Raw genomic sequence first — 18,963 nt, forward strand, 5'->3', positions numbered from 1 at the left:
CCTGATACTCCATATCATTTTCATGTCGCGTGCGACGTTATCGATTCAGTATAGTACTGGTTTGAATGAAAATTAAAGTCTTGTATGAAATTATAGATAAAAATGTATATTAATAGTTAATTTTATATAAATTTAGTAATACTGTATATTAATAGTTAAATGATTAGTTTAATTAGTTTTAAATAAAACCGTAATCTTTTAATCCTTTCTATTTCCATCTTTGTATCCTTAAATCAACTTTAATTATGTATTATCACATATAGGTAGTCCGACTCACAACCAGAAACTTGTAACGCAATTTATCGATAACTGAGATAAACAAATTATGCCCAATAAAAAAAAGGAAAAGAGCAACGAAAGGAATAAAAAGAACAATGAAAGAAGCAAAAGATCACCAAAATCATACTTTTGTGAATAAATACGTACATCAATCAAGTACTCGATCTTTACCAACACACTAAAACTAACGCTTAAAATATACGACGGGATATAAAATTCAAAACTTGACAATAAAACTTGCACCTTTAGTGAAAAAGAGGTAGCTCAGGAGGAAGGCTCATTACAGGGACTATGTCCTATGCCTCGGGAAACGTATTAAATATTACATAAAATAAAATAAATCAATAATTTAATTGTTATAGATTAATGGTATTGTTCTATATTAATAGTTGAATTCTTTTCAACTAACGACATCATTATTATAAATTAATAGTACAAATGTCATAAATTAATAATTGATATAAATTAATAACGCAATCAAATTAAATAATTTTCTAATTTTTAATTGTAAATCTACGACTTTGACAATTCATTACAATAATCATAATATTTCTTGCTCTCTGCAACTAAATTTCTTGTTCTCTTCTCTAAAACTAAATTTACATTTCACGTATCTGCTTCACATGAAATATGAAGAAGAAATCGGCGAAAATTCGAAACAAAAACATCAAAAGTAAGTACAATTACACTCAACGCTTGGCCTAGTCTTGAGGTCTAAGGTCAATTCAAAATCATCTCATTACAGATCATTGAATTTTTCCTTATCAGCTCCAACGTGGAACTTAAAAGAAGTGCATTGAACTTGAAACAACTCAAGGTTACCTGGATAACTCAGAAAATATGATACATGAGAAAATCTAATTGCTACCAACCCATGAGTTCAAATGCAATACAATTGATACAAAATATTTTTTATTACAATCATTAGGTAACGAGTTATTTTGGGTGATGTGTAGTTCTTATCGTTTCACTCTGTACATTTATGAATAATACTCACAGTTATTTTTAATTAGTGTAATATTCTAGTTGTCTTGGCGCATTTTTAGCAACTAATTTTGACACGAAATATTTCCAATTGTAATTTTTGGACTCAGTATTTGTTCGGAATTTTAGAGGCCCCGGCGGCTTTAAAACCGATAGTAAACAACGGAGAAATGCCATAGCTGCGGAACCATACCGTCTTACTAGCATGCCGGGAAAGGAAATTTGCGTGACAAGGAAAAAAGAAAGGAGTCATCTTCGACGATAACTATCCGACGAGTGCAAATATTTCGTGCCCGATTCCAATATACGTCGCTTAAATATTTCTCTGCAAATCACACCAGCTATCGCATGTGCAAAGTTCATAGCGGATAAAAATAGCGATTTTCGAATGTTATTCCAACGGCAGACTTTATGTTTCAACAGCGTTTACCTTCTAAGAGAAGCATTTGAAAATGAGGAAAAGAAAAGATATATTTGCGTCATTTCACGTCGCTCGAATTCTGGAAAGATATAACTGCGGAAACTGCTGTAAAAATATTCAGGATGTTTACCACAATCTACCAGCTCTTGGTGCAATAAAAAAATGGTTTGCGCAATTCAAACGTGCGCACTTCCAACTGAACGAACAGCTACGCTTGGTCAACCTTCTTTAATAGACGATGATATTGTGCTCAATTAATTGTAAAATAATCTCCGAATTTCAATTGAAGAAGAAGTAGAGAAAATTTTGTTTGTATGAAGAGCTGCTGCACGGTCTAGATAAACATCGCGAATATTTTTTCCGGTAATTCGCAACGTTACAACTTTCCAGCAAGACGCAAATGAATATTTTCCTCGGTCATTATCTTCAAAATCCTTCTTATCTATATCAAATTCTTTTTTACAATGCATAAGTTGTCAAAACACAAAAGTTTTTAGTTGAAATAACAATTGAATATCGCTACTTTTATCTGCTATGCAGTCTGCGTATGCAACAACAGATACGACATGCAGAAAAATAATTTAGTGCATCAGTTAGAGTCGAGCACAAACTTTTGCAATAACCCAATATTTATCAAGCAATATTTAGATAAAGAACCAAACTCTTTTCGCAATTGTTGCAATCTGAAACACGTCAAAATATGTTGTCAGCATCTCTGTATATCTTAGATAAGACACATACCATGTCCTTATATTCATGAAATTTCCGATGATACACAATAGTTGCTCAGAATTCAGTATTTAAGCAATCGCCAGTACAAAAGCGCTCGTCGCCTTGATCTACATCGTATTGGGTCCACTCTTTTACGTTCGGTGTTGAATTCATGTATGTATATTCCAAGTTTCTGTATTTTCTCTAGTACTTGATTTTTTGGTTACTTATAATCTTCTGAATTCTGAGACATAATATCCACATGTCCATTGTAAGTTTTCGGTATCTTAAGATGTTATCAGCCATTTGCGTCTGTGTCACCACTATTTTACATAGCTTTTCATTTTTCTATCAATTGTATAAATAAAAATAATACGGTTAGTCAGACAAGGGAACATCTTAACTATTTCACTGACACTGAGATATTTCATTAAAATCAACATTCTGAACGACTTTCTTTTCAACCCGCCGCTCGACTTTAGTTTCCGAGTTGTAGAACAATTTATGTTTACCACTAAATGTATTATTTAATAATGTATTTTACGGATTACAGTAAACATGGTTACAGTAAACAAATTTTCAGTAGCGGTAGATACATTGCTTATATTTTTGACCAATCGAAGACGAGAATATAGCACAACATTGCATATCTCAGTCAATTCATCGAATATTACTTCACGCTAGCGTGGCAACAGAATGCCTCAATATCATCAAAACTGGCGAGATTTTATGATAATAAAAAAATAATTACCAAACAAAAAATTCTCTCTACGACAACCCACTAGACCAAAGTAATTTAACAAGGTAAGAACCAAATCCCCTTAGCATCCAAAAGGACAAATGATGGTAATATGCATTCAGAAATAATTCTCTGCCACCTCGTGATATGTTGCAAAAAGATGGTTCGTAAGGTATGAAAACTTAATATTACAGATTGATAAAGGATTTCGGAGAAATACAAAATGGATGTTGAACGGATTATTTTCGGAGGAGTAAGATCAGACCCGATCATATCGGTGCTTTCGATGCTCTTAAGTCTGTCGCTATATGTCATATATTCGAATGTTCCTTACTCTTCAACGAATGTTCCTTCCAAATTACTATTGCCATCTTACGATTTCATAGTCGTGGGCGGTGGTTCTGCAGGTATGTCTTTTCATATTGTCCACACGAATTTTGGTCTTAAATGTGATAAAAATGTGATAAAGATAAACGTACTCGTTTGTTTACGTATGAAAAAGAGCATATTATTTCTTGTACAATTAACTGACACGAGAATTTAACAACTTACATATTTTGATATTTTACCAACGCAAATTTCATATAACGTATAGTATATGTATATATATTAATGACGCTATGCATCGTTTGTATGTATTAACGATTAGATTTTAACTTTTTGTTTTCTTCATATAAACGTATTTTAGGTTTGTTTTGTAAACTATTTTGAATTTATCGCCAATTTCATTTCATAATTTGGACAAATTGTCTCTTTCTCGGTGTTTTGAAACGAAACTACATAGTTTTTTAATTTACAGATATTTGTAATCTTTAATTAGATTCAATTATTTTGAGTATGCTCAATTTATAATGCTCTGTCAATTTACACGATTACAGGAGCCGTTATAGCGAATCGCTTGTCCGAAATAGAAGATTGGGACATACTCCTCCTGGAAGCAGGTGGCGACGGAAGTGCTATATATGATATTCCTTCTTTTGCCGACAGTGTACAGCTCTCCGAAATCGATTGGAAATACAGGGTGGAACCTAGTGAAAATTTCTGTCGAGGTAAATAATACCTAATAATACCTAACTATAATAATTATAAGTTAAATAATTACAAAATAATTAATTAATTAAATAATTACAAAAGAAACACTGCAATCGCCCTTTAAGCGTCCAGGTCAAACGTTTTATTTTTAACGATGTAGAAAGTAAATTAAAGAAAGGAAAGATAAAATCATGTCACGCTTGGAAGGAATTATAAAATGCAATCTATAGCAACGCGAATAAATAAGTAAAGCATTCCAGAACATTGGTACATCACCATCTTTCAATTCTAAAATTACCTAAAGATGACAAAATGATTAAGAGAATGAATAAGAGATTCTCCTTTTTACAGTTATTAGAAACATACAAATATTTTGGCCAAAATAACATAATTTCCATTTTGATGGAATATGATTGTGTAGATTTATTTATTTTAGTAATATCGCGTGGATTGCACTGTTTCATACATATAGAACATCTAGGAACATTTAGGCGGTTCCTTCTTAAGATAAATCGAAAAATGTATTGTCGAATCTAAACAGATATAAATGAGAATCAATAACCAACCTAAATCAATGTACCGCTATAAATTATTCGTAATGCGTTCGGTGTACTTTACGGTAAATTATACCCACAGCGATGGAAGACGGTCGTTGCCTTTGGCCACGTGGTAAAGTGCTCGGAGGCACCAGCATGGTAAACACTATGCTATACGTTCGTGGTGCCAAAAAAGACTACGACATCTGGGAACAACAAGGCAATCCAGGGTGGTCTTACGAGGATGTCCTGCCTTATTTTCTAAAATCCGAAGACAATCGAAATCGCTTCCACACAAACACACAGTATCACTCGACCGGTGGCTACCTTACCGTCGAAGAACCTCCATTTCATACTCCCCTGGCCGCTGCGTTCATTCAAGCAGGCCAAGAAATGGGTTACGAAAATAGAGACATTAACGGAGAACGACACACTGGGTTCATGAACCCTCAGGCTACCGTCAGACATGGAAGCCGATGCTCCACGGCAAAGGCCTTCCTGCGGCCAGCCAGGTCACGCAAGAATTTACAAGTCACTATGAATGCGCATGTTACCAAAATTTTAATAGAACCGTCGTCGAAAAAGGCTCATGGCGTAGAATTCGTTAAAGACGGAGAGACATTACGCGTTCGTGCCAACAAGGAGGTGATCGTTTCCGGAGGAACTATCAATAGTCCCCAGTTGTTGATGTTGTCGGGAATAGGACCTAAAGAACACTTAACGGAACACAATATACCAGTGATTCAGGATTTAAGAGTGGGCCATAATCTTCAAGACCATATAAGTGCGGGGGGCCTTACGTTCTTGGTGAATGAAGAAATTGCACTCGTACAGAGTAGGTTGTATAATATTAGCAACGTACTAGAATACGTCATATTCGGAGAGGGTCCTTGGACCAACTTAGGAAATATCGAAGGAATAGCTTTTATCAATACCAAATATGCGAATGCCTCCGACGATTTCCCAGACATACAACTGCATTATTATTCATCGGGACAGAACAACGACATAATTAGAGAGATACGTGGATTGACCAGAGAATTCTACGACGCCGTGTATGGAGAGCTTCAGGATAAGGACGTGTGGAGCGCGTATCCTACGCTTTTAAGACCGAAAAGCAGAGGTGTTATCAAGCTTCGAAGCAACAATCCTTTCGATTATCCATTGATTTATCCGAATTATTTCAAGGAGCCAGAAGACATGGCTACATTGGTCGAAGGAGTTAAGTTTGTGCTTGAGATGAGTAAAACTGCTTCTTTCAAACGTTACGGGAGCGAAATGAATCCGAAACCATTCCCAGGCTGCAAGCATGTTCCTATGTATAGCGATCCTTACTGGGAATGCATGATCAGATTTTATCCCGCGACTATATTTCATCCCGTGGGTACTTGCAAGATGGGGCCTAAGTCGGATTCAAAAGCCGTGGTAGATCCTTGGCTTCAAGTTTACGGAGTTACTGGACTTCGAGTCATAGATAGTTCGATTATGCCAAATTTAATCAGTGGCAATACCAATGCGCCGACTATTATGATCGCAGAGAAGGGTTCCGATATGGTAAAACAGAAGTGGTTGAAGGAACGGGATGTAGGTAAACAGTTGTAAATTCATTTAAGATAGATGATAGTTCTGTATTATTGTTACATAATAGAAAATTATTGTTTTTAATTGAAAAAGATTTTTATTATGCATCTCGTACGGCGAACCACAAGTCAGAATATGGTCATATTGTGTAACCTTGTGTTAAATGATGCTCGATTGTAATCATATGAAGAAGCCTCGTTGGAATAGATTATTAATGTAACTCGCTAAATATCGCCACGTTTACAATAAAAAACAAATAAAGCAGCCAATCGGTTAGTCCATTCATACTGCGTTGATTATTCTAATAATTTTTAGCTTGAGATTCTAATTTTTTGGAACAAGAAGAAATTAGTTGCTGCTTCATGCCAATTGCGATTGAACTTCACTTATGGTAGCTTCGTTTGGTCGCTCGATTATATTTCATCCGCTCCGCTCTCAACGTTACCAATGTGGATGTTCAGAAATGTAGCAACTTTGAATGAATACCCTTCATTTAGCCGTGATGGTATTTCTGTCGAGAATCAATCAACGACCACTTAGGTGACCAATCTGACAATTTAAGGCTAATCTTACTGGTAAGCGTTCTTTGGATCTTGCAACCCGGTCTAACTGGTGTATTTTCTTAATAAGGTCTCTCTTCCGAATAACATTCAAAACCAACCTTTACCTATTTTGTTTCGATACAGTTCTAACCTCTGAACGTCCAGTCACATGTTAATTGTCGTCTTTTATATCTGTAGATGTCCTCTGCTTTTGAATCCACGGGTAACGTTAAGAGATTGCAGAATTCAACATTGGGCCCCTGTCTTACGTACAACATCCTTTACTATAACCAGGGAAAAAATTTGCTATCCAGGCACCAGGCGCCCTGAGTGTCTACATGATCATAGAAAGAAAACTCTGTCTTCGTAGTGTACAGACGCTCTGGGAGCGTTCGTGTATTCCCTTCTCTTAGAGGGACAGAAAAAGAAATATAAACTACTTATTCTGTAAAATCTAGCAAAGGACTGTGAATTTTGTGCTCATTCTGCAGTTTCTATAATTGTACATAAAACAACTTTCCTTCCTAATGAAGCTAATGTAATCGCCTGTTTTAATGAATAAGCACACGATTATACGGATAATGAACATATAAGTAATTGACTAACCTTGCTTCTTACTATTTGACGACTTCATAATTTCTGAAACATTCGCAAATAACTATCGATAACGTCACAGTTCATTTTAACTATAATTGTGCTTCCGTAGGAGCGTACGCGATAGTATTGCTTACCGTATCCCTGGCAGCGGACGGGTATATTGAGTCACCGAAACCAAGCTCTCATCTCTTGTTTATAACAGATTCCAATGTAAACCCCTGCTATTTTATAAGCTATCCTGAACTTAATTACTCCGATTTATTATTATTTATAGTATATGCGAAATATACTTTTGTGTTCAACTTAAAAACAGATTCATTGAAAATTATTTCAGGTGGTTAACACCGGTCTCATATTACGTTAGCTCAGTCCTTATCTAATTCATATTCATTTTTATCTTTGCGTTATCAAAATTCGCTATCTCTCTCATCAATGGTTTACTAATTGATTTAAGTTGAATTACGTCGAAACTCCATATTGAGGTGAAATAATAAAATAATTTGATCACTAATCGAATTCCCACGTTTACTATTTTTATTCCTGTATTCATGTATGACTAAAAGTGTTTTTGCTAAGTGAACTACTGAAAATTGTACTGCTGATACAATGAAATAATCCTATGTCCAAAAAGATATTTTTGCAAAATTATGTTGTTGTTCAAACCTGGAGAAAAATTTCTGATATGTTGATTACGTAATCATGTCATTTTTCATGTGTCAATAATTGCTAAGAGTTCACTACATAAGCGATCGCTAACCAGAAGCATTCGTCGTTTTGAATTACAGATCACCGGATCACTTTCTTACGCTTGGTGTTTCATCCACGTATGTATTGCATAAATTTCTGTATATTTGCTAATATTTTACCATTTCATTACCTCTGATCTGTCTTTTAAGAAATAGTATCTACATCTGTACTGTAAATTTATTGCCGTCTTATTCTTTTCTCAGCCATGCATGCCAGTTTCACCATAATTTCAATTAGCTTCTTATTCTCTTATCATCTGCATGCACTAAAAAGATGTGATTATTCAGAGAGAGGTAAACTCCGAAGAAATTGATGACATCGAAATACTTCGTCAAACTCACCATTTTGAACAACTTTCTCCCATATTTATAACCACCGCTCAACCTTGGCTTGCAAGGAACAAAGCAATTTATGTTTAATACCATATGTGCTGTTTAACAATTTTGTAATTTTTTGGTTAGAAAACGATTTTCTTGTGACGAGAACTATATTTATAACATTTTTACGCATTGAAAATCAAATAAAGTGCAACAGTCGATACAGCGATCTACTCATCAAAGATTATCTTATGATACCTTTTATTAGTCTAGCACAATCTACAAACCGTAGCTTTTTCTATTTTACTTGCACGATATCGAAAATAGTTGCTATTTCATCGTCTCATAGATTTAAATGAAATATTTTGCGAATATCGTGAAATATAAGGCTGTGCAACATCGTAGCGATAGCAGGTATAGGAAAACGTTGTTCAGAATGTTAACCTTGACATGTTTCACTGGCAATTAAAATCTTAGTGATACACTCATTAAAAAAATAAATATTAGTTTCGCCAGATCCTATTCGAGAAAAGTAACTTTAAGAATGAAAGAACCAAAGCCCCTTAAGGCCCGAAAGAACAAATAATGGTAATATGCATTCAGTAATAATTTTCTGTCACTTCGTCTTATATTGCGAATAAGATGTTTGGTAAGGTACCAAACCTTAATGTTACAGATTGATAAAGGATATCGGAGGAGAGTAAAATGGATGTCAAACGCATCCTTCTCGAAGGAATGAAATCGCATTCGGTGCTATCGATACTCTTAGGCATGTCGCTGTATGTCATCTATTCGATTGTTCCATACTCTTCATCCAATATTCCTACCAAATCATTACTGCCGACTTACGATTTCATAATCGTAGGCGGTGGTTCAGCAGGTACGTCTTATCACGATGCCGATACAAAGTTCCGTTAAAAATCTGATAAAAGTGTAACTAAAACAGCCGCAGCTGCGTATGTGCGTGCAAGGAAGAAAGCATTGTTACTTGTATGATAGCGTAACACCAAAAATGTTACGTACTTCCCATATATCGATTTTTTCCAAATTTCATTTTCCGACTCTATCTATTTATCGTAGGTATTAGTGATCATATACGCTATTTATATACATTAATGAAGAAATTTTAATATCTTATTCCATTCATATAAGTATGGTATGAGATCATTATGCAAACATATTGTGAATTTACCGCGAAGTATTATTTCTAATTTCGACAATTTTACTCCCAATCTCGATGTGTTGATGTAAAACTACAAATTCCTGATTTGAAAATATTTGTAACGTTTAAGAAAAAATTTTCTTAGGCATGTTTTATTAAAATACTCTGTGAATTTACACCATTACAGGAACCGTTATGGCGAATCGCTTGTCCGAGGTAGAAGATTGGGACGTACTCCTGCTGGAAGCAGGTGCCGATGGAAGTGCTATGTATGATGTTCCTACTCTTGCCGCCAATTTGCAACGATCTAAAATCGATTGGAATTACACGACGGAACCGAATGAAAATTACTGTCTCGGTAAATAATATTGAATAATACCTAACTATAATAATGATAGGTACATAATTACAATAATAATACCAGACACTCTAATCATTCACGTCCAACGCACAATTTTTTCCATTGAAAAAAAAAGGAATTTGAGAAAAGACAGATAAAATATTATCATGCTTAGAAGAGAATATAAAGTACTACCTATGGCAATGAGAATAAATGAAGCGAGTAAATATTAAGTAAAGCATTCTAAAATCTGTGCGCATCATAATCTTGCAATTAGCACTAAAAAGACGTGAAAATATCGGACTAAAATTATGTTTCTAATGCAATAAACAGATATTTCAGGTGCAATTAATACTGAACAAAGTTTACATTAATATATAATTATATAGATCTATTAATTTTAAGTAATGACACTTGATTTGTATATAGAACTTTATACTTTATTTATATATACCGATTTATACATAGAACAGTCGGATATATTTGCACAGTTCTAGTGTTAACATAAATCGAAAAATGAATCTATCGTCCATTCCAAAGAGAAGTTAATGTGAATCAGTGACTTTCTAAAATCAATATTTCATTACGAATTACTCGCGATGCTTTCAAAGTTCTTTACTGTAAATTATGTCAACAGCGATGGAAGGCGGTCAGTGCCGCTGGCCACGTGGCAAAGTACTCGGGGGCAGCAGTGGCATAAATTACATGCTTTACGTCCGTGGTGCCAAAAAAGACTACGACATCTGGGAACAGCAAGGCAATCCAGGATGGTCGTATCAGGATGTGCTGCCTTATTTCCTAAAATCTGAAGACAATCGAAATCACAGCTACGCCAAAACACCGTATCATTCAACCGGCGGGTACTTAACCGTCGAAGAACCACGATGGCACGCTCCTCTGGCCGCTGCGTTCATTCAAGCCGGCAAAGAAATGGGTTACGACAATCGAGATATTAACGGAGAACGGCATACTGGCTTTATGATTCCTCAAGGCACCATCAAAGATGGTAGCCGCTGCTCCACGGCGAAAGCCTTCTTGCGGCCAGCCAGGATGCGCAAAAATTTACACGTCGCTATGAAAGCACATGTTACCAAAATTTTAATAGATCCGTCAACGAAAAGAGCTTACGGCGTAGAGTTCGTTAGAGACGGGGAAACGTTGCGCGTACATGCCAACAAAGAAGTGATCGTTTCCGGAGGAGCTGTCAATAGCCCCCAGCTGTTGATGTTGTCAGGAATAGGACCTAAAGAACACTTATCGGAACACGGTATACCAGTGATTCAGGACTTAGGAGTGGGCCACAATCTTCAAGACCATATAAGTGCGGGGGGCATTATATTCTTAGTGAATGAAGAAGTTTCAATCGTACAGAGCAGACTGATTAATATTAGCTATGCCCTAGAGTACGCTATATCCGGAGACGGTCCTTTGACAACCTTAGGATTTAATGAAGTACTAGGTTTTATTAATACTAAATATGCGAATGCCTCCGACGATTTTCCAGACATACAAATGCATATTTGGTCAACGGGGGACTACTCCGAGAGCACTAGAAAGATTTTTGGATTGACGAGAGAGTTCTATGATGCCGTATATAGAGATGTTCACAATAAGGACGGGTGGAGTGTGTATCCTACCCTTTTAAGACCTAAAAGTAGAGGAATTATCAAGCTTCGGAGCAACAATCCTTTCGATCACCCATTGATTTATCCAAATTATTTCAAGGAGCCAGAAGACATGGCCACATTGATCGAAGGAGTTAAATTTGTACTCGAGATGAGTAAAACTGTTTCGCTTAGACGTTACGGGAGCAAACTGAATCCGAATCCATTTCCTGACTGCAAGCATATCCCATTGTATAGCGACCCGTACTGGGAGTGCATGATCAGATCTTTCCCTTTAACTATATCACACCCCGTGGGTACTTGTAAGATGGGGCCAAAGTCGGACCCAAAAGCGGTGGTTGATCCTTGGCTTCGAGTTTATGGAATTACTGGACTTCGAGTTATAGACAGTTCGATTATGCCAAATTTGATCAGTGGCAATACCAATGCGCCGACTATCATGATCGCAGAGAAGGGTTCCGATATGGTCAAAGAGAAATGGTTGATAGAATTAGACGTATCTCAATAGCTGCTTTTGTAAATTAATTTTCTGCACCTACTTGTACTATTACGTGCACTTATTGTTGAAGTGGTTACCACTTCTAAGAAAACTCTACATCTGGTCTTTTTAGTTTGTTCAAGCACTGAAGCCATTGACAGCGCGTAGACAAAAGAATGCGACAAAGTCAAGCCATAAACAGTAGACAGGCGACTTTGGCTTCGGGGTTTTTCAGTTATTGGGTTACACAGCTAGCGTGCGGATCCGGACCAGCTCAAATTGTATTCTTACTTATTACACTTCTATTTAAATATATTTTCTGCCTTACAATTTATTCACGTGTTTTCTCTGTTTATACATCGAATAACCTCAACACTTATTACATAAGCGAAATTATTTTAAGTAAAATTTGGTGGGAATGATACTTCGGTATTTTAAAATGATTCCAGAGAAAACGTGACTTAGTAGATTGTTAAATTAGTTCTCACTTACCGATACGAGTTGTTCTAATCCCAATCGACGCATCGTAAACCGATCCGAGTCCTCAGGAAGTCGATGAGGATCTGGGCTGCGTCCCCTTGCTGCCGCTTCAAGGTTATCCATCTCCTCCCAGAGCATCTATTAGGAAGGCGTTGGTTTTGGAGAAACGTCATCCGATTTGAGCGAAGAAAGTAACGCCTACATTTGCGCCAACATACAAAAATGAGTGTGATGAGTCTTATGTGGGATTTTACTGCGAACTATTATCTTGCGATATATTGTCTCGCAGAGTATTGTCTTGAGAAATATTGCATTGACAAGTATCGGTGGTGAAACTGTAGAACCATTGCGTTCACACGGATTTCGATGATTTTTTAATATCTTGTTATTTTATGATCCTGAACAACTTTAGCAAAGATCTACAGACACCACTACATTGAGTTCTGCCTATTATTATACGCCCGTAAAATCATACGCGTTAGTATTTGTTGTTGACAGCTAGACAGAATTACCTGACCTGGAAACTTAACACTTATCTTCTGTTTATTTATACAATCGAGGGTTGGACGAACTTGGATAAAGATCCATTCAGAACTGTATATGCGGCACTATGAGACAAGTCTGCTATAATTGAATTGAAAGTCAATAACATCAAAGAGCTGGGTTTGAGTTTGGGGTAGGCTTTACAATCTGGTCGTCGTGAAGCTGGCTGGCAGTATTTCGATGGAGCAATAAGAATTTTCCCATTTTTTTAAATAATATCAATTATTCATGCCCCTATTAATTTGATAATTAATTTGTACTTACCTGCACAAGCATTGCTTTTTTAGAAGCGTCCTGCAGTCGAAATTCGGAGATTATATTGCAATAAATTGAGCACAATGTCATCGTCTACCAGAGAAAGTCGGCCAGAGTGTGACTGGTCATGCAGTTTAAAATCACTACGTCTGAATTTTGCAAACTATTTTTTTATGGTGCGGAAAGCTGCCGTACAGTCGTGGTAAACATCGTGAATATTTTTGCAACATTTTGCACCGTTACATCTTCCCAGAATTCCAGCAACATGAAATAACGCGCAGATAAACCTGTTGCTCGCTTATTATCAAAATCTTTTATGCGTTGTAAAAGCTGGCAAAACAAGAATGTATCAAAACACAAATTTCCGTTGTTGAAATAACAATTGAATATCACCATCTTTATCTCAACGATATATGACACTTTTAAAAAAAATATTTATCTTTTAGAATCAGGCACGACTTTTTTGCTAATCCAATATCCACAATTTGGACAAACCATCTAAATCTTCCCGCAACAGTCGAGATCTGAAATGTATCCATGATCTACATAAATTAATCGCATCTTTGTTTACCTTAGATAAGAGACGCATATATGTATGTAATTCTGACCTGATACAATAGTGACACAGAATATAGTATTTAAGCACCCACCAAGAAGCGTTCGTCGCCACTGTTCACGTCGCATCGAAGCACGCTCTTAGGTATGGTAAACATAACCACCCATATATGAAATCGTTCTTTAAATTCAGTATTTTCGCTAATACTTGGCTACTACATTATTTCTGATCTTTTATATTTTACCACATAATATCCACTTCTATGCTATAAGTTTACTGATACCACGTAGATTTCTCTTCTGTATTTGTAAAGTGTTAAAAATAGTTAGCTTCCTCATCAGTGAGCTAAGTTTAGGTTGAGCTGTATAAAAATGAGATTGTGTACAGCAAGATGAAGAGTAATCATAGCGTGAATTTCATTGAATTATTTTACTAATATCTACTTGGAAACAAAAGTCGAGTATCACCGGGCCGGTATATGAAAAAATTGTCCAAAACGTTAACTTTGGCAATATGTATGAAGGTCATCGAAATTAATGAGCTGTACTGTTCTTAGAATAACTAGCAAACAAGATATTTGTTTCTACAAACTCTGCTACAAACCATTGGAGTATAGTAGATTGAAGTATGTAAGAAGCAAATACCGATCGTGTCTGAAGAGATAAATAAGGATAATACGTGTTTATTAATAATTCTCTGTAACTTAATATCATAGATTGACAGCGGAAATATAAGTACAAAATGGATGTCAAACGCATCATTTTCGGAGGGATGAAGTCACAACCGATCACATCGATCATTTCGATGCTCGTAAGCATGTCGCTATACGTCATCTATTCGATTGTTCCTTACTCTTCGACGAATCTTCCTTCCAAATCGCTATTGCCAGCTTACGATTTCATAGTCGTGGGCGGTGGTTCTGCAGGTATGGTTTTTCATATTATCCACGTGAAGTTCCGTCCTAAACTGATAAAAATGTGTCAAAGATAACTGCATCTGTGTGTTTGCGTGCGAAGAAGGTCGCGTTATTGCTCCTAATATGATGAATAGATGCAAAAAATTTAACAATTCACATATCCCGATTTTTTGCCAAATTTCTTTTGACGACTCTGACAATCCACTGGATATATTAGCAATATTGTACGTTACTTTAACATCTAATTTCCTTCGTCTAAATATATTTTCCGCTTACTTTGTAAACGTACTTTTGCATTATCGCGAATTTCGATTCGTAATTTCGACAAATTATCTCCTTTACATGATATTTTGAAATTAGGCTACGGACATTCGATTCAAAGATATCCGGGACGTTAAACTGGATTTAGATTTTATAGATATGTTTTCTTCAAAATGCTCTGTAACTTTACACGATGACAGGAGCCGTGGTGGCAAGTCGCTTGTCCGAAATGGAAGAATGGAACGTACTCCTGCTGGAAGCAGGTGGAGATGGAAGTGCTGTCTATGATATTCCTTCTCTTGCCGACAATCTGCAGCTCACCAAAATCGATTGGGAATACACGACGGAACCCAATGAAAATTACTGTCGAGGTAAAAAGTGTCGAATTATTCTGACTTATAAATAAAAACAGTAAATAGTTGATTACAGAAACAATACTGCATCCCCTAATCATCCACGTCTAACGCTCTATTTTTTACGTTGAAAAGAATGGGAAGTAGATAAAATTATATAACGCTTGGAAAGGATTATAAAATGCAATCTATAGCAATGAGAATAAACGAAGCATGTAAATAGGTAAATCTTTCTATAACATTGGCAAATCATCACAATTCATTTCTAACGTAAACTGTCACTAAACATACCAGAGAAGTTAAAATAACAGATTTGAAATTTTGTATTCTACAATTACTAAAAACATACAGGTATTATTGCTATTAATGTTTTATCTCGTAATAGAGAGAGAGAGAGAGAGAGAGAGAGAGAGAGGAAATGGGTGGATGAATGGATAATAGAATATTTATATAAACAAGATTAAGTGTAAGTACAATGTGTATGCTAATCCAGATACGCACGCTAGTAGCGTTACTTTACGAAAGAGCTTCGAAGCCATGGGTCTATGGGTATTTATACAATTACGAAAAACTGGCTTGTCTCTACCCCGCCGCACGCATCAAAAGCATGATCCTAGTAAGACTATGAGGCTGACAGGCCCGTCAAATTGATTAAGTGTTAAACAATACTCAATGGCTTTGAAGACTAAGAAAGCTAAACACTACAGATGATGTGCAGTTTTCCTTGCAGTGGAAACCACTTCAACAATTGCCAAAATTAATATTGCTTTTTATTAATTTATAAATATGCAGGCTTATTAATTTCAAGAAACACCACTTGAATTATATTGATTTGTATTTAGAACCAATAGATAGATTTAGGCATACTTAATGTCAAATCTAAATCGAAGAATGAATCTATCGCCGAACCCAAAGATATATAAACATGAATTAATAACCAAACGACAACAATATTCGTTCATGAATTATTCGCAACGCTTTCGACGTACTTTAACATAAATTATACCCACAGCGATGGAGAATGGTCGTTGCCGCTGGCCACGTGGCAAATTACTTGGAGGTAGCAGCGGAATAAACTCCATGCTTTACGTCCGTGGTGCCAAAAAAGACTACGACATCTGGGAACAGCAAGGCAATCCAGGATGGTCGTATCAGGATGTGCTGCCTTATTTCCTAAAATCTGAAGACAATCGAAATCATAGCTACGCCAAAACACCGTATCATTCAACCGGCGGGTACTTAACCGTCGAAGAACCACGATGGCACACTCCTCTGGCCGCTGCGTTCATTCAAGCCGGCCAAGAAATGGGTTACGAGATTCGAGATATTAATGGCGAACGGCAAACTGGCTTTATGATTCCTCAAGGCACCATCAGAGATGGTAGCCGCTGCTCCACGGCGAAAGCCTTCTTGCGGCCAGCCAGGACGCGTAAGAATTTCCACGTCGCTATGGAAGCATATGTTACCAAAATTTTAATAGATTCGTCGTCGAAAAAGGCTTACGGCGTAGAGTTCGTTAGAAACGGGGAGACGTTGAGCGTACGTGCCAACAAGGAGGTGATCGTTTCCGGAGGAACTATCAATAGCCCCCAGTTATTGATGTTGTCGGGAATAGGACCTAAAGAACACTTATCGGAACACCATATACCAGTGATTCAGGATTTAAGAGTGGGCCATAATCTTCAAGATCATGTAGGAGTAGGAGGCCTTATGTTTTTAGTGAATGAGGAAATTTCATCCATACTGAGCAAGATGACTAATATTAGCTATATTCTAGAATACGCCATGTCCGGTGATAGCCCTTTGTCTACCTTAGCAACAGTGGAGGGAACATGTTTTATCAATACCAAATACGCGAATGCCTCCGATGACTTCCCAGACATACAACTGCATTTTATGTCATCGGGACCAAATACCGAAATTTTTAGGGAAGATCGTGGACTTACCAGAGAATTCTACGACGCCGTATATGGAAAGCTTGGCGGTAGAGGCTCGTGGAGCGCGTTTCCCGCGCTTTTAAGACCAAAAAGCAGAGGTGTTATCAAGCTTCGAAGCAACAATCCGTTCGATCATCCATTGATTTATCCGAATTACTTGAAGGAGCCAGAAGACATGGCGACATTGGTCGAAGGAGCTAAGTTTGTGTTTGAATTGAGTAAGACGGCTTCGTTCAAACGTTACGGGAGCAAAATGAATCCGACACCATTTCCTGGCTGCAAGCATATTCCCATGTATAGCGATCCTTTCTGGGAGTGTATGGCCAGATTTGTTCCCGTGACTATATATCACCCCGTGGGTACTTGCAAAATGGGGCCTAAGTCGGACGCGAAAGCCGTGGTAGATTCTCGGCTTCGGGTTTATGGAGTTGCTGGACTTCGAGTCATAGACGCTTCGATTATGCCAAACCAAGTGAGTGGTAATACCAATGCGCCGACTATTATGATTGGCGAGAAGGGTGCCGACATGGTAAAAGAGGATTGGTTGAAGAAATAGGGTTCGGATTGATTGCTACTTTTGTAAATTCATTTTAAGCGACTGCTAGTAGTATACCATTACGTAATTAAAACATACGGTTGTGAATTGAAAACAAATTTTCATTATGTATCGCGTATGGCGGAGCGCGGTTTAAAATATAGCCTTGTTTTATAAAATTAGACGATCAACGTCAAATTAACGTAAGTGAAGTTAGATTATAATTATATGAAGAAACATTCTTTCGAATATATATCGTAATACTGCATCCGTCCTCTAGATATCATAATGTTTAAAGTAGTATTATCGCACGTACTTTGTTAGGATAAGAAAAATGTTTCGTACATGTATAATAGTATAAACTATGTGTTATGCAATAAAATAGTTATTACAATAATTTGTCTTTGATTTCGTCATGTATCGTGCGAATTATAGTTCCTAAGGAAAAAAACTATAGTTGCGAATATAGATTTCGAAATATTTGCAAAAACCATTGATAATCAGCAGCGGTTTTTGCGCATGAAATAATTTATCGGATAATAGAAGTAGTTCTGTATCTCATGAACAATACCTGGACAAATACAGAGGGCAAGACGGACAATGCTAAAGCCATTCTTGTATTCAAATGCAAGGAGGTCATTATGAACACTTCTTAAGAAGCTATACAGAGAGAGTTTGTTAATGTACAAATTCACTGTAACTCGAAAGCGAGGAAAAATAGGATACGTGTTTGCAAGAACGTCCTTTCTTGTACAGAATCTACAGCCGCACCGGTTTCTGGATGCTACGAGAAATTCTGCATAATTAAGGAATACAATTGTATAATCATTATAGAGATTAGATATACAGTATAGTGAAGTACAGTTTGAAAAAGTGAAAAATACTATATTTACTATAAGCATTTCTAGTTTAACTAGAAAGAATAGAAATATGTGTTAGAGGTACATAACACCATATATCTCGTGCACATATACGAGTAAAATAAATAAAAATGTACACTAAACAATAAAAGATATATTTCCGCGTACATACATTT

The 18,963-nt window shown here is 36.5% G+C and overlaps 3 protein-coding genes across 3 annotated transcripts; all 3 read left to right on the plus strand.

The window, feature by feature from the left end:
- The first annotated feature begins 3,332 nt into the window (after positions 1-3,332).
- Positions 3,333-6,586, plus strand: LOC117215341 (glucose dehydrogenase [FAD, quinone]-like). The gene is made up of 3 exons (XM_033461707.1): positions 3,333-3,541; positions 4,013-4,183; positions 4,803-6,586. The coding sequence occupies exons 1-3, from the start codon at positions 3,358-3,360 to the stop codon at positions 6,302-6,304; spliced, it is 1,857 nt and encodes a 618-aa protein (XP_033317598.1). The 5' UTR covers positions 3,333-3,357; the 3' UTR covers positions 6,305-6,586.
- A 2,605-nt stretch (positions 6,587-9,191) lies between these two features.
- LOC117215339 (glucose dehydrogenase [FAD, quinone]-like) lies at positions 9,192-12,158 on the plus strand. Its single transcript, XM_033461705.1, has 3 exons — positions 9,192-9,366; positions 9,836-10,006; positions 10,626-12,158. The coding sequence occupies exons 1-3, from the start codon at positions 9,192-9,194 to the stop codon at positions 12,119-12,121; spliced, it is 1,842 nt and encodes a 613-aa protein (XP_033317596.1). The 3' UTR covers positions 12,122-12,158.
- A 2,508-nt stretch (positions 12,159-14,666) lies between these two features.
- Positions 14,667-18,000, plus strand: LOC117215347 (glucose dehydrogenase [FAD, quinone]-like). Its single transcript, XM_033461712.1, has 3 exons — positions 14,667-14,850; positions 15,303-15,473; positions 16,468-18,000. The coding sequence occupies exons 1-3, from the start codon at positions 14,667-14,669 to the stop codon at positions 17,946-17,948; spliced, it is 1,836 nt and encodes a 611-aa protein (XP_033317603.1). The 3' UTR covers positions 17,949-18,000.
- The last annotated feature ends 963 nt before the right edge of the window (positions 18,001-18,963 follow it).

This window comes from Bombus bifarius, unplaced genomic scaffold (genome assembly GCF_011952205.1).
Source record: "Bombus bifarius isolate JDL3187 unplaced genomic scaffold, Bbif_JDL3187 scf7180000009536, whole genome shotgun sequence".
Taxonomy (NCBI): domain Eukaryota; kingdom Metazoa; phylum Arthropoda; class Insecta; order Hymenoptera; family Apidae; genus Bombus; species Bombus bifarius.